General features: G+C 58.9%; 7 protein-coding genes across 7 annotated transcripts in view; 4 read left to right on the top strand and 3 right to left on the bottom strand.

The window, feature by feature from the left end:
- The window catches only part of LOC311219722 (scale keratin-like), a gene marked incomplete at both ends in the record, with an annotated part of 123,165 nt that overhangs the window by 18,060 nt on the left and 82,668 nt on the right, over positions 1 to 22,437 (bottom strand). The gene's annotated exons all lie outside the window — the stretch shown is intronic.
- On the top strand, positions 346 to 734 carry LOC311219810 (feather keratin 4-like; the record flags this gene model as incomplete). The annotated part of the gene is made up of 1 exon (XM_084303091.1): positions 346 to 734. Exon 1 carries the CDS (start codon positions 369 to 371, stop codon positions 732 to 734), a length of 366 nt encoding a protein of 121 aa, XP_084159217.1. The 5' UTR covers positions 346 to 368.
- LOC311219816 (feather keratin 4-like) lies at positions 2,896 to 3,270 on the bottom strand (the record flags this gene model as incomplete). The annotated part of the gene is made up of 1 exon (XM_084303096.1): positions 2,896 to 3,270. The coding sequence occupies exon 1, from the start codon at positions 3,259 to 3,261 to the stop codon at positions 2,896 to 2,898; it is 366 nt and encodes a 121-aa protein (XP_084159222.1). The 5' UTR covers positions 3,262 to 3,270.
- Positions 12,229 to 12,620, top strand: LOC311219796 (feather keratin 4-like; the record flags this gene model as incomplete). The annotated part of the gene is made up of 1 exon (XM_084303078.1): positions 12,229 to 12,620. Exon 1 carries the CDS (start codon positions 12,255 to 12,257, stop codon positions 12,618 to 12,620), a length of 366 nt encoding a protein of 121 aa, XP_084159204.1. The 5' UTR covers positions 12,229 to 12,254.
- Positions 14,782 to 15,156, bottom strand: LOC311219813 (feather keratin 4-like; the record flags this gene model as incomplete). The annotated part of the gene is made up of 1 exon (XM_084303094.1): positions 14,782 to 15,156. The coding sequence occupies exon 1, from the start codon at positions 15,145 to 15,147 to the stop codon at positions 14,782 to 14,784; it is 366 nt and encodes a 121-aa protein (XP_084159220.1). The 5' UTR covers positions 15,148 to 15,156.
- Positions 16,311 to 16,702, top strand: LOC311219800 (feather keratin 4-like; the record flags this gene model as incomplete). The annotated part of the gene is made up of 1 exon (XM_084303082.1): positions 16,311 to 16,702. The coding sequence occupies exon 1, from the start codon at positions 16,337 to 16,339 to the stop codon at positions 16,700 to 16,702; it is 366 nt and encodes a 121-aa protein (XP_084159208.1). The 5' UTR covers positions 16,311 to 16,336.
- LOC311219756 (feather keratin 4-like) lies at positions 20,424 to 20,789 on the top strand (the record flags this gene model as incomplete). Its single annotated transcript, XM_084303037.1, has 1 exon — positions 20,424 to 20,789. One exon carries the CDS (start codon positions 20,424 to 20,426, stop codon positions 20,787 to 20,789), a length of 366 nt encoding a protein of 121 aa, XP_084159163.1.

The raw sequence follows: 22,437 nt of genomic DNA, 5'->3' as shown, positions 1-22,437 counted from the left end.
CTCGCCAAGCGGAAAGGGGAGGGAAGCCAGCAAAGGGGCCTGTGCTGGTCCGGACAGGGGATGCTGACTCAGGGAGGGCAGGAGCAGGACAGCCTGGCCTCGGCAGGAGGGAGTGCCGCCTCTGCCCATTGGCCCAGCGGGCGCTGCGCAATGGTGGGGCCTGGATAAAAGCTCGGCCTGCGCGGGGCTCTCGCAAGCACTGCTCTGACCGCCTTCTCCTTGGGGAACAGGGTAAGTCTGCGAGCGCTTCTCCTCCTGCCGCTGGCCCCTGCCCCTGGCCCCTGCGCCTCAGCCTGGCCAGCTGCCGTCTACTGCTCCCTCGTATCGCACTCTGTGCTCTCTTGCAGAGCACCGTCCAATCCCGCAAGATGGCTTGCTACGACCTGTGCCCACCGAAAACCAGCGTCGCCGTCCCCCAGCCCATCGCTGAGAGCTGCAACGAGCTGTGCGCGCGGCAGTGCCCCGACTCGACGGCCTTCATCCAGCCGCCCCCCGTTGTCGTCACCTTCCCCGGCCCCATCCTCAGCTCCTTCCCCCAGCAAGCCGTGGTGGGCTCCTCCGGAGCACCCGCCTTTGGGGGCTCCCTGGGGCTGGGGGGCCTCTACGGCGCGGGGGCCACCCAGGGCTCGGGGGGCCTCTGCACCTTTGGCAGGCCCTACGCTTCTCCCGCCTGCAGCCCTTACCTCTTGCCACGCTACAGCAAGAAGCTGTGGGACACCTGTGGGCCCTGCTAAAGCCATGTCCTGCCCCAGACCCCCTGCCAGCTGCCGCGACGCATGGCTGAGCTCGTGGGCATGGGGCGCTGAGGAGCGCTGAGCATCTCCAGCCCCAGCCAAGGCCTGGGCAGCTGTCTGTGCCGGCCCCTTCGGCCTCTCGCGCCCTATTCTACTCCTCCTTCCTCCATGGCCAGGGCCTTGCGCCCAGCCTGCCCTCTGCTCTCCCGCTCTCTCTTCCCCCCTCCTGCTCTCCGCAGCAGAAGCAAGACCCTTCAAGGCCTGTGGGGCCCATGGACCAAGTCCTCCCGAGCTGCAGTGCCGCACCGCCGGAACTTGTGCAACCAGAAGCCACGCTCTGGAGAAGATCCTCTGTCCCCCCGACACGCCACAGCCAGCCCCGCTGGCTCCTGCTCCAGCTCTCTGTCCACTTCTCCTGCCGTGCCGGGCACAATAAAGGTTTCCTGCATCCACTCCTCTCTCTCTTCCTCTTTCTGTGTTCCGAGGCAGGAAAGCAGCCCTGCGGGGCGTAGTGGAGGCTCCGGGGGAGGGCACTCGCTGGTGCTGGGAGGCCCAGGGCATTAGGGCGGAGAGCAGGAGAGGTGCTGGCAGTTCTGCTTTGCCTGGCCTTCTCTGCCCGGGAGCGCGACCAGCTCTGCCAAGTGGCGCTGCTCCGCAGAAGCGAGGCACCGTCTCGGGCAAGAAGCGCAGAGGAAGAGGCCGGAGAGCAGGGATGGCTGAGCGCTGCACACGGTGAGTGCAGGGCCGGTCCCTTGCTGGAGGGCAGCCTTGCAGAAATGGCCGTGGGGCTGGTGGCCGCCCAGTGGAGCAGGAGCCAGCAACGTGCCTTGGGGCCGTGAGCGCTCCCCCCTGCTCCTGCTCATTGGCAATAGGGTTAGCAGCAGCCGTAAGACGTAAGGACGCTGAGCATGGGTCGCCCCCTCCCCTTCTGTCTCCCCCTTTGTGGCCCCAGGCTGAGGTGACACCTCTTCCCAGGCAAGCCTCCTGCTGGCCCTGGGATTAAGCCCATCAGTGTTAGCACAAAGCCCACGTGCTGGATCCTTGGGTGTGGTGACGCCCGTTAAGGAAGAGGGAAGTGGCACAGCTCAGGGAACACTGGCTATAAAACGAAGCGGCAGCAAGCCCCATGTGGCACTCACGCTGGAGCTGCTGCTGGCTGGCTGGCTGGCTGGCTGGCAGGAAGAAGCCTCTGCTCCCTGGGTGCTCAGGGCTGCCTGCGGCGTTGTCTTCTTCCTTGGAGTAGAGTGAGTTCTTTCCGGTCAAGGCTGGCTCTAGCCTGTGGTGCTGGTGTGGTGGTGATTAGTAAGGATTTGGCAGAGGGTCCGCATGACTGAACCGTCTAGGAAATGCAAGAATGCTAGATAATAAGGAAGCCGAGCTGGTTCCTAGAAGTTTGGTTGGACTGCAAGCTGTGCTAATTGTATAGAAATTGCCTGCTAAAGATAAGCTCTGCTAACTGCTGGGCTGTGAGGGAAAAGCTCAGAGCTGAACGGTGCCCTGGGAGAAGTTTGGCTTGGCTCTTTGGGAGAAGCTCTTTCTTCAGCTACAGGAGTGTGTAAGCCCGGGAGCGGGCTGGGCAGAGAAGTGTTTTGGACAAGGCTTAAGCTTCGTTCAGGTGGCGCTGCGTGGAGGCGGCAGTTGGCGTGCTGCTGCTCCTGGCTCGGGGTTCCCCTCTGTTTCAGGACCTTGTGTGGAGCGTCTGGAGGCGGCCCTGCTGGAGGCGGGGAGCAGGCTGCTTCCAGGCAGGGCCCTGGGAGATGGGCTGCAGCCCTCAGTGTGGGAGGCAGGGCTGCCGGGGACTTTGTCCAGGGCGCCCCGGCTCTTTGGGGGGCTGGGAGAGCGAAGGGGCCATGTGCAGGCAGAGGGAGCCCTGGAGCCCCCGCAGGGCCTGGGAAGGAAAGGCGGAGAGGCAGGCATTGGATGCAGGCTTGCTTTATTGTCAAGGCAGGAAAGGACACAAGCACAGAGCCGCGAGCAAGGCCCAGGCAGGCCGGTGGTGCCTGGGGCTTCCAGAGAGGCGTTCTTCCTTCAGGCTTCTGCCAGGCGCTGGCCGGCCCGGGGCCAAGAAAGGGCCCTGGGGGGCAGCACCGGAGGAGTCACGTGTCTGTGAAGAGGAGGAGGAGGAAGGACGAGGAGGAGAAGAGGTGGCACGGGCGTGGCTTTAGCAGGGCCCACAGGTGTCCCACAGCTTCTTGCTGTAGCGCGGCAAGAGGTAGGGGCTGCAGGCGGGAGAAGCGTAGGGCCTGCCAAAGGTGCAGAGGCCCCCCGAGCCCTGGGTGGCCCCCGCGCCGTAGAGGCCCCCCAGCCCCAGGGAGCCCCCAAAGGCGGGTGCTCCGGAGGAGCCCACCACGGCTTGCTGGGGGAAGGAGCTGAGGATGGGGCCGGGGAAGGTGACGACAACGGGGGGCGGCTGGATGAAGGCCGTCGAGTCGGGGCACTGCCGCGCGCACAGCTCGTTGCAGCTCTCAGCGATGGGCTGGGGGACGGCGACGCTGGTTTTCGGCGGGTACAGGTCGTTGCAAGCCATCTTGGTGTGAGAGAGCTGAGCCTGCAATGCAAAGCCCCCAGGGCCGGTGCTGTGAGTGAGGAGATGCCCTGGCAGAGCAGGGCCCGTGCCACAGCCAGGGGACTCCCTCCTCAGCCCACCCCGGCTCTCCACGCCTGCTCCCTGCGTGCCCGCGGCCCTCGCCTGCCCCCACAGAGCCCCTCTGCCCACAGCGCGTCCGGCAGAGCTCTGGTGGCCAGGGAGCCCCACACCGGCCCCTGCCTGACGAGGCCCCGCTGTTATAAGTTGCCCCCTTAATTAATTTTCAGAGAGCATTGCATTAATAATAGAACGGAATTTATTGAGTAAGCAACAGCAAGCAAAACAGCGCTGGGCGGCCGGGGAGTCTCGGCTCCGCCAACGGCGCGCACCTCACCTCCGCCAGGGTCCCTTTTTATATCTTGGTAATTCTGGGATTACGCAGCACATCCTGGTGTATTCTGCGACTGCGCGCACTGTTGCTAGGGGGTCGTCTCTGTCCCTCTGGTGGTCATGAAGATGAAGGCCGTAGTCTTCCTCCGCGTTGTGGCTCAACTTCTTTCTTTATTTGGTCATGTTGGCCCAGCGTGAGACAGGAAGGCAAGATGTTGATACACTAGTTTAACAACTTATCAGGAGATGGTTACATGAACTTTGCAGCAGTGGTTTTTTAACAAAAGAGGCTACTGAGATGCAGAAGGAGAGAAGGGGAGGGGGTTCTCGATTTTGTTACATTAAGCAAAAGAATTTTCATAGTGTCTAGCAAAGCATTATACAGCTCCTTACTTCAGCAGGGAGTTTTCACAACTCCCGTTCCTCAAACAGAACTCCTTGTTTTTATAATACAAAAGACAATGAACAAACATTTATTGTGTATTACAATCCCTCCTTTTTCTTTTAGTTACTCATTTTGTTCATTGAATCTCTGCAATGCCTGGCTACTAAGAACTAATGTTTCCTTGATTCCTTTGTTGGTACTTATTGGCTCGTATTTGGCATGTATGAGCATTAGATATGCCGCTTCTAAACATCCCTTTACAATCGCAATCAATTTATTAAAAATACATGGTCCAAAAGTTAGTGCTATTATTAATAACAACAAAGGTCCTGCTATTGTTGATAATAAAGTAGTAAGGCAATGTGAATAATTAAACCAAGATTCGTACCAGCTCTGTCGGGCTTCATTCTCCCGTTTCCTTTTTTCCAACCCTTCCCTGGGTCTTGCCATTGTATCTCTTACCACTCCAGTGTGATCAGCATACACACAGCATTCCTCTTTCAGGGCTGCAAACAGCCCGTCCTGTTGAAAAATACCAAATCTAATCCCCTACAATTTTCACAGAATCACAGAATTTCTAGGTTGGAAGAGACCTCAAGGTCATCGAGTCCAACCTCCAACCTAACGCTAACAGCCCTCCACTAAACCATATCCCTAAGCTCTACATCTAAACGTCTTTTGAAGACTTCCAGGGATGGTGACTCCACCACTTCCCTGGGCAGCCTGTTCCAATGTCTAACAACCCTTTCAGTGAAGAAGTTCTTCCTAACATCTAACCTAAAACTCCCCTGGCTCAACTTAAGCCCATTCCCCCTCGTCCTGTCACCAGGCACGTGGGAGAACCGACCAACCCCCACCTCGCTACAGCCTCCCTTGAGGTACCTAAAAAGAGCGATAAGGTCACCCCTGAGCCTCCTCTTCTCCAGGCTGAACAAGCCCAGCTCCCTCAGCCGCTCCTCGTAGGACTTGTTCTCCAGGCCCCTCACCAGCTTCGTCGCCCTTCTCTGCACCCGCTCAAGCACCTCGATGTCCTTCTTGTAGCAAGGGGCCCAAAACTGAACACAGTACTCGAGGTGCGGCCTCACCAGAGCTGAGTACAGGGGGACGATCACCTCCCTAGCCCTGCTGGTCACGCTGTTCCTGATACAAGCCAGGATGCCGTTGGCCTTCTTGGCTACCTGAGCACACTGCTGGCTCATATTCAGCCGACTATCCACCATCACTCCCAGGTCCTTTTCTGCCTGGCAGCTCTCCAACCGTTCCTCTCCCAGCCTGTAGCTCTGCTTGGGGTTATTGCGCCCCAGGTGCAGGACCCGGCACTTGGCCTTGTTGAACTTCATGCAGTTGACCTCAGCCCATCGGTGCAGCCTATCCAGATCCTCCTGCAGAGCTTTCCTACCCTCAAGCAGATCGACACACGCACCTAACTTGGTGTCATCTGCGAACTTACTGAGGGTGCACTCGATGCCCTCGTCCAGATCATCGATGAAGATATTAAAGAGGACCGGCCCCAGATTTTGTAACACTACCTCTGAAAGTGACCTGATAGATTTTCCAGGGCCGAGATGGATTGTTCAATTTGGGTCAGGTCCTCGTCCACAGCAACGCGTAAGGAAGTAAATTCTTGATTTTGTTTAACCAATGAGGCTACCCTGGTCCCCACTCCAGCTCCTCCCAGGATTATTAGGGTGGCCAAAGTTAGAGCCGTGAATGGTTCCCGTCTTTCCAGATGATAACTTGCCACTGTGTGCTGGGTATACATACAATCCTCAGGGTGGTATAGAATCCTTGGTATAATTATCACCTGTATACAAAAATCACGAGACGCATTAAAGAGTTTTATTGATAGACAAGGAGTTACGCCCACTCACGAACAAACCCACCTAGCGTTGTTGGCTGGGATTAGCCACTCGGTTGATTGTTTTCCATTCTCCATGGTATTACATAGGTGACACTTCCCACTAGGAACCGTGCCCACACACCTACCACCTCCAGTGACTTGTGTTAGTGTTACCCTTATGTCTTTTCCCCAACTGCAATGTAGAGGGCTGTTCTTGTTTGTGCAGGTGGGCTCCCCAGGATCCCCAATAGCATCATAATATGAAGGCCTTATACTAAAGCATAATCAACAGTGTTTTGTTACATTTGGGTTTGTTTTGCTTAATAATTGGTAGCTAGCATTCATGACCCCCCCATATGTTATTCTCAGCTATGTTATCATTCTTGGCTTTACCTGAGCTCATAGGGCTGCTGAGGGTTGCCACTGTAGTATTTTCCGCAGGCTGGATTCCCTGGACACTTTCTGACAATACCTCATTTGGTCCTACTGCCTGAGCCTATCAGCATCCTTCTTTTTATTAGTATGAGTCCTCCCCTATCTGTTCCGTGTTCGTAAAATCTGACATTTTTCCTAGTACCCAGCTAGTATCGTCCAAGTTTGTTATATTTATATATAGAACCTTGCAAATTTCTTCATTTCCGTGGAAGGTTCCTGTATACCCTATACCATGCCCTTGCCACCTGTAACGGGGATCCACTTGTCAGTTACAACCTTGCGGCCCATATCCCACTTGTAAGAATTTATTCCGACCAGCCCCGAGTGTCCAGTCCGTAGCAATGGTTTCACACCCCCAGTATGCACAACAATATGCGTTTGGATAATTACAGTACACCTTTCCCGGGTTAGAACTTGGGCAGAAATAAAATCCTGATCGGTTAAAGCATGGCTGCACTGACGCCAGGTCACATAATGTGATGCGGAAACTGGGAGCACCCGCTGTCGTTGTTTGCTGGATGATGAATTGATCCTCCCATCTGATTAAGCTCCATTTAAAAGGCTGGTGGGGATGCGCAGACCCATAGCTGACCAAAACGATGATACTGACTCCCATGTATCATAGGAGGTGGTCGGAGCCCATCTAAATTGTCGGCCCCTCAGTCCCCCACCGTTTTCACTTCTCTGCCTCACTTGTCAGTTCGGTTGCAGCGAACTACAAGGTATCGGTTCTTCTTGGCAGCAGCAGTGTTCTTCAGGGGAACCTACCAGGGAGCCTTCGAAACAGGGCCTCCTCCCCTTCCCACGATACACAGATAATATACAATACTTATCGAGTCCGTCTTAGTGTCAGCTTCAAGTCGTCAGGGCCTGGAGCTGCCTCCCATTTACCTTCCCGGACTGGTCCTTTCACACGGCTGGCATGCGTCCATTCTTTCTGCGCAGTTTGAATAGCCGTTTCTGTGGTAAGCAAAACAACAGAGGGGCCTTCCCCATAGTGGTGTTAAAAAAAGTCTCTTTCCAAGTCTTAATTAGAATTGAGGGTGATCAAGTGGCAATTCCGAGTCATAGGGCATACCATATAGCATTTCAAAAGGAGAAATTCCTATACCAGTTCTGGGCTGTGTCCATATGTTTAACAGTGCAAGGGGTAAGCATTTTACCCAAAAAGCCTTAGTTTCCATCACAAGTTTTGTTAGTTGTTTCTTAATTTCACCATTCATTCGCTCTACCTTTCCAGAAGAGGAGGGGTGCCAAGGGCTGTGAAAATCCCACTCAATCTCTAAGGCCTGCTTTAATCCTTGCAGTAAAGCTTTACACCCATTCAGTCACGTGGTCAATTAGGACAAACAAGTAACTCAGTAAAGTCTACCTGTATACTTTGGAAAGGTCAAAGCCCTGGCTCCCGTCCCCCTCTAGACAGGTTACAGAAGACCATTTTATTTACCCTTTGACATATAGTACATCCTCTGCATCTGTGCTTCCCTAAAGTATATATTCCTACACAGACATGCTTTCTTAGAACAACATCACACATTGCTTGCACCTCCCAATGACTCTTCTGATGTAAAACAGTTAATATTTGCCTCATTATCACTTTATTCAGCATTTCTCTCCCATCAGGGAGTATCGATTTTCCTTAAAATGATCCACATATTTATAACATTAATATCTCCTTGGGAGGTTGTAATTACTCCAAAATCTTTTTAGAATTTACCCAAATAGATAGGTGGCCCTGTAAACCCCTGAGGTAAAATTGTCCACCTATATTGTTGCTTCCGCCCCCATTTCAGGGTCTTTCCAGTCAGAGGTGAATATACATGTATGTTTGCTCTCAGGGCCAGAGAGCACTCCATTAATAACACTGTTATTCCAGTCTAACAATTTACTATTTGAATGCCCAATTTAATCATCAAATCCCTTCCCAACAAGTTAGTCTCTGCCTTGGATACATACAATAATTGCCCCGTGATCATTTTATCCCCTAGTCTCAGCTTGGTATCCCCCAAAAGTGGCACTATTATCCCAGTCCCTTCTACCCCCATCACATTTAGGGTTTCATTAGTTAATTTAATCCCTGATACTTTACAAGTCAGTAATGACTTAGCTGCCCCAGTGTATTGGGTTTGATGGCAAGGTTCGGGGGGGTGTGAGGGGTGTGGGGGTGCGAAACTGCAGTGGCAGCCCCCGTGAAAAAAACAAAACAAAGCAAAACAAAACAAAAACAGAAACCTCCCCGTGGTAGATAAGGGACAATTTCATCTGGCCCTAAAGGGGCCCACTGCTGCCCAGAGCCAAGCCATAGCAACACAGTCCGTGCCTCTGTGAGAGCACATCCACGAAAACAAACAAACAAACAAAGAAACAAACAAAAACCTGCTGCTCAACAGCAGTTGGGAGAGCGAGAAACCCCCCCGCAGACACCAAAGTCAGTGCAGAAGGAGGGGGGGGGAGGCGCTCCAGGCGCTGGAGCCGAAGCCCCCCTGCGGCTGCTGGAGAGGCCTCTGGTGGAGCAGGCTGTTCCCCCCTCCCCGATGCTTGGGAAACTGAACAAACACCACAGCAAATATGCAAATATACCAAAACTTCTAGACTGTTACTTAGATAATGCCTACATCACCTTTCCCTGCTCATTCAACTTCGAATACCTTTAACACTTTCAACAAACCTTTTAACACTTCCTTTATCTTTCTCTAGCCTTTACTTTTCTAATGCCGACATCAAAGGCTCAGTCAGGGGCCAACTTAATTCCATACCTTTTCCCTCCAAGATGCTGAAACAACATCAATATACAACATTTCATCCTGTTTTCCTTCTCTCCACAAAAACATTGACTGTAATATGGTGTTATAATTAGTAGTTCCATTTAGGGGCCACTCCGCTCCATCCTCTAGTTTATAAAGTGGCCACCACTGATTACAATATTTGATAAGAGTTCTTTTACTTTCTGTACCCTCTCACCCCACTATATCCCTCCAATGTGTTAGTATACATCCTAGGAGGCTTTTCCTCGGGATTTCTTTGCTTTGAACTTTTCCTATTCTAATCTACAGTGGTTAATATTCCACCGTTTTCCTAGAAGCTCTTTACTAGTCAATCCCAATCCCTCCAAAATCCACAATATACAGATACACAAGTAAAAACAGACCACTGTAAATTAACTGCCTGTAGACAATTACACTGGGGACATTTAAACCTGATGAGCCGATAATATGCCTGGGCAAATTTTGTTCCCTTAGACATACACCTCAATGGCAGTTCTTATATTTACATATTAACATATTAACATATGTATAAAAGAACACTTTAACAAAAATGCCCGGGCTTTTATATATACGATATACAATGTACAGTTATTATTCCAGTTAGAATTATTCCTCAGCAGCTGCAAACATTATGCCAGTTGCCATTAAAGCTCGCTTACCCTCCTCCTGTCTCTTTCTTAAAATCTCAGACGTCCCCGGAGTTAATGGGGACTGCCACATATTCCTAGTCACTGGTCCCTGAGTGCTAGAATCAGAGTTGCTATCAGAGTCTCCCCGGGGTTGCAGATTAGGAAGCCCGGGAGTCGGAGAGGCTGCAGGTGGGGGTGGTGGAATATAGGGAGGCAGTGGGGCTGGAATCTCTAATTCTTGGTTTATCTTGTGCCTCCCATCCCCTCCTTTTTCTTTTAGAGGATATAAATTGGCTCGAGTTTCCGAGCTGATCCACAAATGTGCATATTCACTTTCTTCCAAACTAAAAGGTTCTTTTGAGTTTACATAAATATTTAGGGCCTGGCAAACCCAATCTTCAAAGGGCCCAAATACAGGCCAGTAAAGGTGGTCTCCTCAAATCTGTTTACCACCCCAAACTTCAACACAGTAATGTATAATTTTTACTTTATTCCTTCCCCGCCTAAAAGGGGAATCCTGCCAATTTTTAATCATTAATCCAGGGGTAACCTAACATCACACATTACCCCACCCATGGGACCAGAAGGCTTACTCTTCTTCTGTCCCATCTTCCGGAGCGCCTTCACACACACACGCATGAATCGCTTCCCCCTTTTCGTGGCCCAGTCCCTCGCGGGATGTGGGAACCGCACTACCGAGGGGTCCACACTCGCTTCGTCCGCAATAGGACGTCTCACAGCGACACGCTCCAGGATACCCAACCCCAACCGAACGGATCACCGGCCTATACTTACTCACTCCTGAGTCTTCGTTCGGTCTTCGTGCACAAAGATTACTAGGGGCTGCCGGCTTTATTTGCTTGCTGCCGAATTTAGGGTTCGTCGGTGAAGGATTTGAATGAAAGCAGTCCTACCGAAGGCCGCTGAAATCAGCGGGGCGCCCCCTCCGAAGGTCTTTCAATCAGATTGCCTTCATCCGAGTCACGGTGTTATAAGTTGCCCCCTTAATTAATTTTCAGAGAGCATTGCATTAATAATAGAAAGGAATTTATTGAGTAAGCAACAGCAAGCAAAACAGCGCTGGGCGGCCGGGGAGTCTCGGCTCCGCCAACGGCGCGCACCTCACCTCCGCCAGGGTCCCTTTTTATATCTTGGTAAATCTGGGATTACACAGCACATCCTGGTGTATTCTGCGACTGCGCGCACTGTTGCTAGGGGGTCGTCTCTGTCCCTCTGGTGGTCGTGAAGATGAAGGCCGTAGTCTTCCTCCGCGTTGTGGCTCAACTTCTTTCTTTATTTGGTCATGTTGGCCCAGCGTGAGACAGGAAGGCAAGATGTTGATACACTAGTTTAACAACTTATCAGGAGATGGTTACATGAACTTTGCAGCAGTGGTTTTTTAACAAAAGAGGCTACTGAGATGCAGAAGGAGAGAAGGGGAGGGGGTTCTCGATTTTGTTACATTAAGCAAAAGAATTTTCATAGTGTCTAGCAAAGCATTATACAGCTCCTTACTTCAGCAGGGAGTTTTCACAACTCCCGTTCCTCAAACAGAACTCCTTGTTTTTATAATACAAAAGACAATGAACAAACATTTATTGTGTATTACACCCGCCGCCCACCCTTTTCCCGTGCAGAGCCAGGCAGGAGCGGCGGATGCCAGCGCTTGCCCAGGACCACGCTTTTATGGGGGCTGGCGAGTGCGGGGAGGAGCTGGCCGCGCTGGGGGCACGTGGCCCGTGGTGGCCGAGCCCCAGCCTCCTCCCTGCACGCCACGGGGCTGTTGTGCTGACGCCGGTTCCTCGCCAGCCCCCACCCGCTCCCTCAGCCCCTGCAATTACCCCGCTCGGACGCTCGCCAGCCCTCACCTAATGGGCAAATTAGCCCCGCTGCCGTCTCATCCCCTGCGTGCCTAAGAGGGCATGCAGTGTGACACGGGCGGGCTGCCAGCACCCTGCGTGCCGCAGCTCTTCCCCAGGGGCTTGGTCTCAGGGTGGCCGCGTGCGCGCTGTGGAGAGCCCCAGGGCAGAGCGGGGTCGTGGCGCTGGGCAAGGAGCAGCCACACGCCAGCGCCTCCATGACGTACGCACTGCAGTTGTTATCTCCAGAGGGGCGAGGTGACGAAACGCCAAATCAAAGGCGCTCCTCTCGGGCACTGCCTGCTCAGCACCACGCATTTGGCTCGCCAAGCGGAAAGGGGAGGGAAGCCAGCAAAGGGGCCTGTGCTGGTCCGGACAGGGGATGCTGACTCAGGGAGGGCAGGAGCAGGACAGCCTGGCCTCGGCAGGAGGGAGTGCCGCCTCTGCTCATTGGCCCAGCGGGCGCTGCGCAATGGTGGGGCCTGGATAAAAGCTCGGCCTGCGCGGGGCTCTCGCAAGCACTGCTCTGACCGCCTTCTCCTTGGGGAACAGGGTAAGTCTGCGAGCGCTTCTCCTCCTGCCGCTGGCCCCTGCCCCTGGCCCCTGCGCCTCAGCCTGGCCAGCTGCCGTCTACTGCTCCCTCGGATCGCACTCTGTGCCCTCTTGCAGAGCACCGTCCAATCCCGCAAGATGGCTTGCTACGACCTGTGCCCACCGAAAACCAGCGTCGCCGTCCCCCAGCCCATCGCTGAGAGCTGCAACGAGCTGTGCGCGCGGCAGTGCCCCGACTCGACGGCCTTCATCCAGCCGCCTCCCGTTGTCGTCACCTTCCCCGGCCCCATCCTCAGCTCCTTCCCCCAGCAAGCCGTGGTGGGCTCCTCCGGAGCACCCGCCTTTGGGGGCTCCCTGGGGCTGGGGGGCCTCTACGGCGCGGGGGCCACCCAGGGCTCGGGGGGCCTCTGCACCTTTGGCAGGCCCTACGCTTCTCCCGCCTGCAGCCCCTACCTCTTGCCGCGCTACAGCAAGAAGCTGTGGGACACCTGTGGGCCCTGCTAAAGCCATGTCCTGCCCCAGACCCCCTGCCAGCTGCCACGACGAATGGCTGAGCTCGTGGGCACGGGGCGCTGAGGAGCGCTGAGCATCTCCAGCCCCAGCCAAGGCCTGGGCAGCTGGCTGTGCCGGCCCCTTCGGCCTCTCGCGCCCTATTCTACTCCTCCTTCCTCCATGGCCAGGGCCTTGCGCCCAGCCTGCCCTCTGCTCTCCCGCTCTCTCTTCCCCCCTCCTGCTCTCCGCAGCAGAAGCAAGACCCTTCAAGGCCTGTGGGGCCCATGGACCAAGTCCTCCCGAGCTGCAGTGCCGCACCGCCAGAGCTTGCGCAACCAGAAGCCACGCTCTGGAGAAGATCCTCTGTCCCCCCGACACGCCACAGCCAGCCCCGCTGGCTCCTGCTCCAGCTCTCTGTCCACTTCTCCTGCCGTGCCGGGCACAATAAAGGTTTCCTGCATCCACTCCTCTCTCTCTTCCTCTTTCTGTGTTCCGAGGCAGGAAAGCAGCCCTGCGGGGCGTAGTGGAGGCTCCGGGGGAGGGCACTCGCTGGTGCTGGGAGGCCCAGGGCATTAGGGCAGAGAGCAGGAGAGGTGCTGGCAGTTCTGCTTTGCCTGGCCTTCTCCGCCCGGGAGCGCGACCAGCTCTGCCAAGTGGCGCTGCTCCGCAGAAGCGAGGCACCGTCTCGGGCAAGAAGCGCAGAGGAAGAGGCCGGAGAGCAGGGATGGCTGAGCGCTGCACACGGTGAGTGCAGGGCCGGTCCCTTGCTGGAGGGCAGCCTTGCAGAAATGGCCGTGGGGCTGGTGGCCGCCCAGTGGAGCAGGAGCCAGCAACGTGCCTTGGGGCCGTGAGCGCTCCCCCCTGCTCCTGCTCATTGGCAATAGGGTTAGCAGCAGCCGTAAGACGTAAGGACGCTGAGCATGGGTCGCCCCCTCCCCTTCTGTCTCCCCCTTTGTGGCCCCAGGCTGAGGTGACACCTCTTCCCAGGCAAGCCTCCTGCTGGCCCTGGGATTAAGCCCATCAGTGTTAGCACAAAGCCCACGTGCTGGATCCTTGGGTGTGGTGACGCCCGTTAAGGAAGAGGGAAGTGGCACAGCTCAGGGAACACTGGCTATAAAACGAAGCGGCAGCAAGCCCCATGTGGCACTCACGCTGGAGCTGCTGCTGGCTGGCTGGCTGGCTGGCTGGCAGGAAGAAGCCTCTGCTCCCTGGGTGCTCAGGGCTGCCTGCGGCGTTGTCTTCTTCCTTGGAGTAGAGTGAGTTCTTTCCGGTCAAGGCTGGCTCTAGCCTGTGGTGCTGGTGTGGTGGTGATTAGTAAGGATTTGGCAGAGGGTCCGCATGACTGAACCGTCTAGGAAATGCAAGAATGCTAGATAATAAGGAAGCCGAGCTGGTTCCTAGAAGTTTGGTTGGACTGCAAGCTGTGCTAATTGTATAGAAATTGCCTGCTAAAGATAAGCTCTGCTAACTGCTGGGCTGTGAGGGAAAAGCTCAGAGCTGAACGGTGCCCTGGGAGAAGTTTGGCTTGGCTCTTTGGGAGAAGCTCTTTCTTCAGCTACAGGAGTGTGTAAGCCCGGGAGCGGGCTGGGCAGAGAAGTGTTTTGGACAAGGCTTAAGCTTCGTTCAGGTGGCGCTGCGTGGAGGCAGCAGTTGGCGTGCTGCTGCTCCTGGCTCGGGGTTCCCCTCTGTTTCAGGACCTTGTGTGGAGCGTCTGGAGGTGGCCCTGCTGGAGGCGGGGAGCAGGCTGCTTCCAGGCAGGGCCCTGGGAGATGGGCTGCAGCCCTCAGTGTGGGAGGCAGGGCTGCCGGGGACTTTGTCCAGGGCGCCCCGGCTCTTTGGGGGGCTGGGAGAGCGAAGGGGCCATGTGCAGGCGGAGGGAGCCCTGGAGCCCCCGCGGGGCCTGGGAAGGAAAGGCGGAGAGGCAGGCATTGGATGCAGGCTTGCTTTATTGTCAAGGCAGGAAAGGACACAAGCACAGAGCCGCGAGCAAGGCCCAGGCAGGCCGGTGGTGCCTGGGGCTTCCAGAGAGGCGTTCTTCCTTCAGGCTTCTGCCAGGCGCTGGCCGGCCCGGGGCCAAGAAAGGGCCCTGGGGGGCAGCACCGGAGGAGTCACGTGTCTGTGAAGAGGAGGAGGAGGAAGGACGAGGAGGAGAAGAGGTGGCACGGGCGTGGCTTTAGCAGGGCCCACAGGTGTCCCACAGCTTCTTGCTGTAGCGCGGCAAGAGGTAGGGGCTGCAGGCGGGAGAAGCGTAGGGCCTGCCAAAGGTGCAGAGGCCCCCCGAGCCCTGGGTGGCCCCCGCGCCGTAGAGGCCCCCCAGCCCCAGGGAGCCCCCAAAGGCGGGTGCTCCGGAGGAGCCCACCACGGCTTGCTGGGGGAAGGAGCTGAGGATGGGGCCGGGGAAGGTGACGACAACGGGAGGCGGCTGGATGAAGGCCGTCGAGTCGGGGCACTGCCGCGCGCACAGCTCGTTGCAGCTCTCAGCGATGGGCTGGGGGACGGCGACGCTGGTTTTCGGCGGGTACAGGTCGTTGCAAGCCATCTTGGTGTGAGAGAGCTGAGCCTGCAATGCAAAGCCCCCAGGGCCGGTGCTGTGAGTGAGGAGATGCCCTGGCAGAGCAGGGCCCGTGCCACAGCCAGGGGACTCCCTCCTCAGCCCGCCCCGGCTCTCCACGCCTGCTCCCTGCGTGCCCGCGGCCCTCGTCTGCCCCCACAGAGCCCCTCTGCCCACAGCGCGTCCGGCAGAGCTCTGGTGGCCAGGGAGCCCCACACCGGCCCCTGCCCGACGAGGCCCCGCCACCCACCCTTTTCCCGTGCAGAGCCAGGCAGGAGCGGCGGATGCCAGCGCTTGCCCAGGACCACGCTTTTATGGGGGCTGGCGAGTGCGGGGAGGAGCTGGCCGCGCTGGGGGCACGTGGCCCGTGGTGGCCGAGCCCCAGCCTCCTCCCTGCACGCCACGGGGCTGTTGTGCTGACACCGGTTCCTCGCCAGCCCCCACCCGCTCCCTCAGCCCCTGCAATTACCCCGCTCGGACGCTCGCCAGCCCTCACCTAATGGGCAAATTAGCCCCGCTGCCGTCTCATCCCCTGCGTGCCTAAGAGGGCATGCAGTGTGACACGGGCGGGCTGCCAGCACCCTGCGTGCCGCAGCTCTTCCCCAGGGGCTTGGTCTCAGGGTGGCCGCGTGCGCGCTGTGGAGAGCCCCAGGGCAGAGCGGGGTCGTGGCGCTGGGCAAGGAGCAGCCACACGCCAGCGCCTCCATGACGTACGCACTGCAGTTGTTATCTCCAGAGGGGCGAGGTGACGAAACGCCAAATCAAAGGCGCTCCTCTCGGGCACTGCCTGCTCAGCACCACGCATTTGGCCCGCCAAGCGGAAAGGGGAGGGAAGCCAGCAAAGGGGCCTGTGCTGGTCCGGACAGGGGATGCTGACTCAGGGAGGGCAGGAGCAGGACAGCCTGGCCTCGGCAGGAGGGAGTGCCGCCTCTGCCCATTGGCCCAGCGGGCGCTGCGCAATGGTGGGGCCTGGATAAAAGCTCGGCCTGCGCGGGGCTCTCGCAAGCACTGCTCTGACCGCCTTCTCCTTGGGGAACAGGGTAAGTCTGCGAGCGCTTCTCCTCCTGCCGCTGGCCCCTGCCCCTGGCCCCTGCGCCTCAGCCTGGCCAGCTGCCGTCTACTGCTCCCACGTATCGCACTCTGTGCCCTCTTGCAGAGCACCGTCCAATCCCGCAAGATGGCTTGCTACGACCTGTGCCCACCGAAAACCAGCGTCGCCGTCCCCCAGCCCATCGCTGAGAGCTGCAACGAGCTGTGCGCGCGGCAGTGCCCCGACTCGACGGCCTTCATCCAGCCGCCTCCCGTTGTCGTCACCTTTCCCGGCCCCATCCTCAGCTCCTTCCCCCAGCAAGCCGTGGTGGGCTCCTCCGGAGCACCCGCCTTTGGGGGCTCCCTGGGGCTGGGGGGCCTCTACGGCGCGGGGGCCACCCAGGGCTCGGGGGGCCTCTGCACCTTTGGCAGGCCCTACGCTTCTCCCGCCTGCAGCCCCTACCTCTTGCCGCGCTACAGCAAGAAGCTGTGGGACACCTGTGGGCCCTGCTAAAGCCATGTCCTGCCCCAGACCCCCTGCCAGCTGCCGCGACGCATGGCTGAGCTCGTGGGCACGGGGCGCTGAGGAGCGCTGAGCATCTCCAGCCCCAGCCAAGGCCTGGGCAGCTGGCTGTGCCGGCCCCTTCGGCCTCTCGCGCCCTATTCTACTCCTCCTTCCTCCATGGCCAGGGCCTTGCGCCCAGCCTGCCCTCTGCTCTCCCGCTCTCTCTTCCCCCCTCCTGCTCTCCGCAGCAGAAGCAAGACCCTTCAAGGCCTGTGGGGCCCATGGACCAAGTCCTCCCGAGCTGCAGTGCCGCACCGCCGGAGCTTGCGCAACCAGAAGCCACGCTCTGGAGAAGATCCTCTGTCCCCCCGACACGCCACAGCCAGCCCCGCTGGCTCCTGCTCCAGCTCTCTGTCCACTTCTCCTGCCGTGCCGGGCACAATAAAGGTTTCCTGCATCCACTCCTCTCTCTCTTCCTCTTTCTGTGTTCTGAGGCAGGAAAGCAGCCCTGCGGGGCGTAGTGGAGGCTCCGGGGGAGGGCACTCGCTGGTGCTGGGAGGCCCAGGGCATTAGGGCAGAGAGCAGGAGAGGTGCTGGCAGTTCTGCTTTGCCTGGCCTTCTCCGCCCGGGAGCGCGACCAGCTCTGCCAAGTGGCGCTGCTCCGCAGAAGCGAGGCACCGTCTCGGGCAAGAAGCGCAGAGGAAGAGGCCGGAGAGCAGGGATGGCTGAGCGCTGCACACGGTGAGTGCAGGGCCGGTCCCTTGCTGGAGGGCAGCCTTGCAGAAATGGCCGTGGGGCTGGTGGCCGCCCAGTGGAGCAGGAGCCAGCAACGTGCCTTGGGGCCGTGAGCGCTCCCCCCTGCTCCTGCTCATTGGCAATAGGGTTAGCAGCAGCCGTAAGACGTAAGGACGCTGAGCATGGGTCGCCCCCTCCCCTTCTGTCTCCCCCTTTGTGGCCCCAGGCTGAGGTGACACCTCTTCCCAGGCAAGCCTCCTGCTGGCCCTGGGATTAAGCCCATCAGTGTTAGCACAAAGCCCACGTGCTGGATCCTTGGGTGTGGTGACGCCCGTTAAGGAAGAGGGAAGTGGCACAGCTCAGGGAACACTGGCTATAAAACGAAGCGGCAGCAAGCCCCATGTGGCACTCACGCTGGAGCTGCTGCTGGCTGGCTGGCTGGCTGGCTGGCAGGAAGAAGCCTCTGCTCCCTGGGTGCTCAGGGCTGCCTGCGGCGTTGTCTTCTTCCTTGGAGTAGAGTGAGTTCTTTCCGGTCAAGGCTGGCTCTAGCCTGTGGTGCTGGTGTGGTGGTGATTAGTAAGGATTTGGCAGAGGGTCCGCATGACTGAACCGTCTAGGAAATGCAAGAATGCTAGATAATAAGGAAGCCGAGCTGGTTCCTAGAAGTTTGGTTGGACTGCAAGCTGTGCTAATTGTATAGAAATTGCCTGCTAAAGATAAGCTCTGCTAACTGCTGCTGGCTGTGAGGGAAAAGCTCAGAGCTGAACGGTGCCCTGGGAGAAGTTTGGCTTGGCTCTTTGGGAGAAGCTCTTTCTTCAGCTACAGGAGTGTGTAAGCCCGGGAGCGGGCTGGGCAGAGAAGTGTTTTGGACAAGGCTTAAGCTTCGTTCAGGTGGCGCTGCGTGGAGGCGGCAGTTGGCGTGCTGCTGCTCCTGGCTCGGGGTTCCCCTCTGTTTCAGGACCTTGTGTGGAGCGTCTGGAGGCGGCCCTGCTGGAGGCGGGGAGCAGGCTGCTTCCAGGCAGGGCCCTGGGAGATGGGCTGCAGCCCTCAGTGTGGGAGGCAGGGCTGCCGGGGACTTTGTCCAGGGCGCCCCGGCTCTTTGGGGGGCTGGGAGAGCGAAGGGGCCATGTGCAGGCGGAGGGAGCCCTGGAGCCCCCGCGGGGGCCTGGGAAGGAAAGGCGGAGAGGCAGGCATTGGATGCAGGCTTGCTTTATTGTCAAGGCAGGAAAGGACACAAGCACAGAGCCGCGAGCAAGGCCCAGGCAGGCCGGTGGTGCCTGGGGCTTCCAGAGAGGCGTTCTTCCTTCAGGCTTCTGCCAGGCGCTGGCCGGCCCGGGGCCAAGAAAGGGCCCTGGGGGGCAGCACCGGAGGAGTCACGTGTCTGTGAAGAGGAGGAGGAGGAAGGACGAGGAGGAGAAGAGGTGGCACGGGCGTGGCTTTAGCAGGGCCCACAGGTGTCCCACAGCTTCTTGCTGTAGCGCGGCAAGAGGTAGGGGCTGCAGGCGGGAGAAGCGTAGGGCCTGCCAAAGGTGCAGAGGGCCCCCCGAGCCCTGGGTGGCCCCCGCTCCGTAGAGGCCCCCCAGCCCCAGGGAGCCCCCAAAGGCGGGTGCTCCGGAGGAGCCCACCATGGCTTGCTGGGGGAAGGAGCTGAGGATGGGGCCGGGGAAGGTGACGACAACGGGGGGCGGCTGGATGAAGGCCGTCGAGTCGGGGCACTGCCGCGCGCACAGCTCGTTGCAGCTCTCAGCGATGGGCTGGGGGACGGCGACGCTGGTTTTCGGCGGGTACAGGTCGTTGCAAGCCATCTTGGTGTGAGAGAGCTGAGCCTGCAATGCAAAGCCCCCAGGGCCGGTGCTGTGAGTGAGGAGATGCCCTGGCAGAGCAGGGCCCGTGCCACAGCCAGGGGACTCCCTCCTCAGCCCGCCCCGGCTCTCCACGCCTGCTCCCTGCGTGCCCGCGGCCCTCGCCTGCCCCCACAGAGCCCCTCTGCCCACAGCGCGTCCGGCAGAGCTCTGGTGGCCAGGGAGCCCCACACCGGCCCCTGCCCGACGAGGCCCCGCCACCCACCCTTTTCCCGTGCAGAGCCAGGCAGGAGCGGCGGATGCCAGCACTTGCCCAGGACCACGCTTTTATGGGGGCTGGCGAGTGCGGGGAGGAGCTGGCCGCGCTGGGGGCACGTGGCCCGTGGTGGCCGAGCCCCAGCCTCCTCCCTGCACGCCACGGGGCTGTTGTGCTGACGCCGGTTCCTCGCCAGCCCCCACCCGCTCCCTCAGCCCCTGCAATTACCCCGCTCGGACGCTCGCCAGCCCTCACCTAATGGGCAAATTAGCCCCGCTGCCGTCTCATCCCCTGCGTGCCTAAGAGGGCATGCAGTGTGACACGGGCGGGCTGCCAGCACCCTGCGTGCCGCAGCTCTTCCCCAGGGGCTTGGTCTCAGGGTGGCCGCGTGCGCGCTGTGGAGAGCCCCAGGGCAGAGCGGGGTCGTGGCGCTGGGCAAGGAGCAGCCACACGCCAGCGCCTCCATGACGTACGCACTGCAGTTGTTATCTCCAGAGGGGCGAGGTGACGAAACGCCAAATCAAAGGCGCTCCTCTCGGGCACTGCCTGCTCAGCACCACGCATTTGGCCCGCCAAGCGGAAAGGGGAGGGAAGCCAGCAAAGGGGCCTGTGCTGGTCCGGACAGGGGATGCTGACTCAGGGAGGGCAGGAGCAGGACAGCCTGGCCTCGGCAGGAGGGAGTGCCGCCTCTGCCCATTGGCCCAGCGGGCGCTGCGCAATGGTGGGGCCTGGATAAAAGCTCGGCCTGCGCGGGGCTCTCGCAAGCACTGCTCTGACCGCCTTCTCCTTGGGGAACAGGGTAAGTCTGCGAGCGCTTCTCCTCCTGCCACTGGCCCCTGCCCCTGGCCCCTGCGCCTCAGCCTGGCCAGCTGCCGTCTACTGCTCCCCTCGTATCGCACTCTGTGCCCTCTTGCAGAGCACCGTCCAATCCCGCAAGATGGCTTGCTACGACCTGTGCCCACCGAAAACCAGCGTCGCCGTCCCCCAGCCCATCGCTGAGAGCTGCAACGAGCTGTGCGCGCGGCAGTGCCCCGACTCGACGGCCTTCATCCAGCCGCCTCCCGTTGTCGTCACCTTTCCCGGCCCCATCCTCAGCTCCTTCCCCCAGCAAGCCGTGGTGGGCTCCTCCGGAGCACCCGCCTTTGGGGGCTCCTGGGGCTGGGGGGCCTCTACGGCGCGGGGGGCCACCCAGGGCTCGGGGGGCCTCTGCACCTTTGGCAGGCCCTACGCTTCTCCCGCCTGCAGCCCCTACCTCTTGCCGCGCTACAGCAAGAAGCTGTGGGACACCTGTGGGCCCTGCTAAAGCCATGTCCTGCCCCAGACCCCCTGCCAGCTGCCGCGACGCATGGCTGAGCTCGTGGGCACGGGGCGCTGAGGAGCGCTGAGCATCTCCAGCCCCAGCCAAGGCCTGGGCAGCTGGCTGTGCCGGCCCCTTCGGCCTCTCGCGCCCTATTCTACTCCTCCTTCCTCCATGGCCAGGGCCTTGCGCCCAGCCTGCCCTCTGCTCTCCCGCTCTCTCTTCCCCCCTCCTGCTCTCCGCAGCAGAAGCAAGACCCTTCAAGGCCTGTGGGGCCCATGGACCAAGTCCTCCCGAGCTGCAGTGCCGCACCGCCGGAGCTTGCGCAACCAGAAGCCACGCTCTGGAGAAGATCCTCTGTCCCCCCCGACACGCCACAGCCAGCCCCGCTGGCTCCTGCTCCAGCTCTCTGTCCACTTCTCCTGCCGTGCCGGGCACAATAAAGGTTTCCTGCATCCACTCCTCTCTCTCTTCCTCTTTCTGTGTTCTGAGGCAGGAAAGCAGCCCTGCGGGGCGTAGTGGAGGCTCCGGGGGAGGGCACTCGCTGGTGCTGGGAGGCCCAGGGCATTAGGGCAGAGAGCAGGAGAGGTGCTGGCAGTTCTGCTTTGCCTGGCCTTCTCCGCCCGGGAGCGCGACCAGCTCTGCCAAGTGGCGCTGCTCCGCAGAAGCGAGGCACCGTCTCGGGCAAGAAGCGCAGAGGAAGAGGCCGGAGAGCAGGGATGGCTGAGCGCTGCACACGGTGAGTGCAGGGCCGGTCCCTTGCTGGAGGGCAGCCTTGCAGAAATGGCCGTGGGGCTGGTGGCCGCCCAGTGGAGCAGGAGCCAGCAACGTGCCTTGGGGCCGTGAGCGCTCCCCCCTGCTCCTGCTCATTGGCAATAGGGTTAGCAGCAGCCGTAAGACGTAAGGACGCTGAGCATGGGTCGCCCCCCTCCCCTTCTGTCTCCCCCTTTGTGGCCCCAGGCTGAGGTGACACCTCTTCCCAGGCAAGCCTCCTGCTGGCCCTGGGATTAAGCCCATCAGTGTTAGCACAAAGCCCACGTGCTGGATCCTTGGGTGTGGTGACGCCCGTTAAGGAAGAGGGAAGTGGCACAGCTCAGGGAACACTGGCTATAAAACGAAGCGGCAGCAAGCCCCATGTGGCACTCACGCTGGAGCTGCTGCTGGCTGGCTGGCTGGCTGGCTGGCAGGAAGAAGCCTCTGCTCCCTGGGTGCTCAGGGCTGCCTGCGGCGTTGTCTTCTTCCTTGGAGTAGAGTGAGTTCTTTCCGGTCAAGGCTGGCTCTAGCCTGTGGTGCTGGTGTGGTGGTGATTAGTAAGGATTTGGCAGAGGGTCCGCATGACTGAACCGTCTAGGAAATGCAAGAATGCTAGATAATAAGGAAGCCGAGCTGGTTCCTAGAAGTTTGGTTGGACTGCAAGCTGTGCTAATTGTATAGAAATTGCCTGCTAAAGATAAGCTCTGCTAACTGCTGGGCTGTGAGGGAAAAGCTCAGAGCTGAACGGTGCCCTGGGAGAAGTTTGGCTTGGCTCTTTGGGAGAAGCTCTTTCTTCAGCTACAGGAGTGTGTAAGCCCGGGAGCGGGCTGGGCAGAGAAGTGTTTTGGACAAGGCTTAAGCTTCGTTCAGGTGGCGCTGCGTGGAGGCGGCAGTTGGCGTG

This window comes from Netta rufina, assembly GCF_964035555.1.
Source record: "Netta rufina genome assembly, chromosome: 29".
NCBI classification, from domain to species: domain Eukaryota; kingdom Metazoa; phylum Chordata; class Aves; order Anseriformes; family Anatidae; genus Netta; species Netta rufina.
Note: the sequence above shows the minus strand (reverse complement) of the source record. Positions and strands in the feature narration are given on the sequence as shown.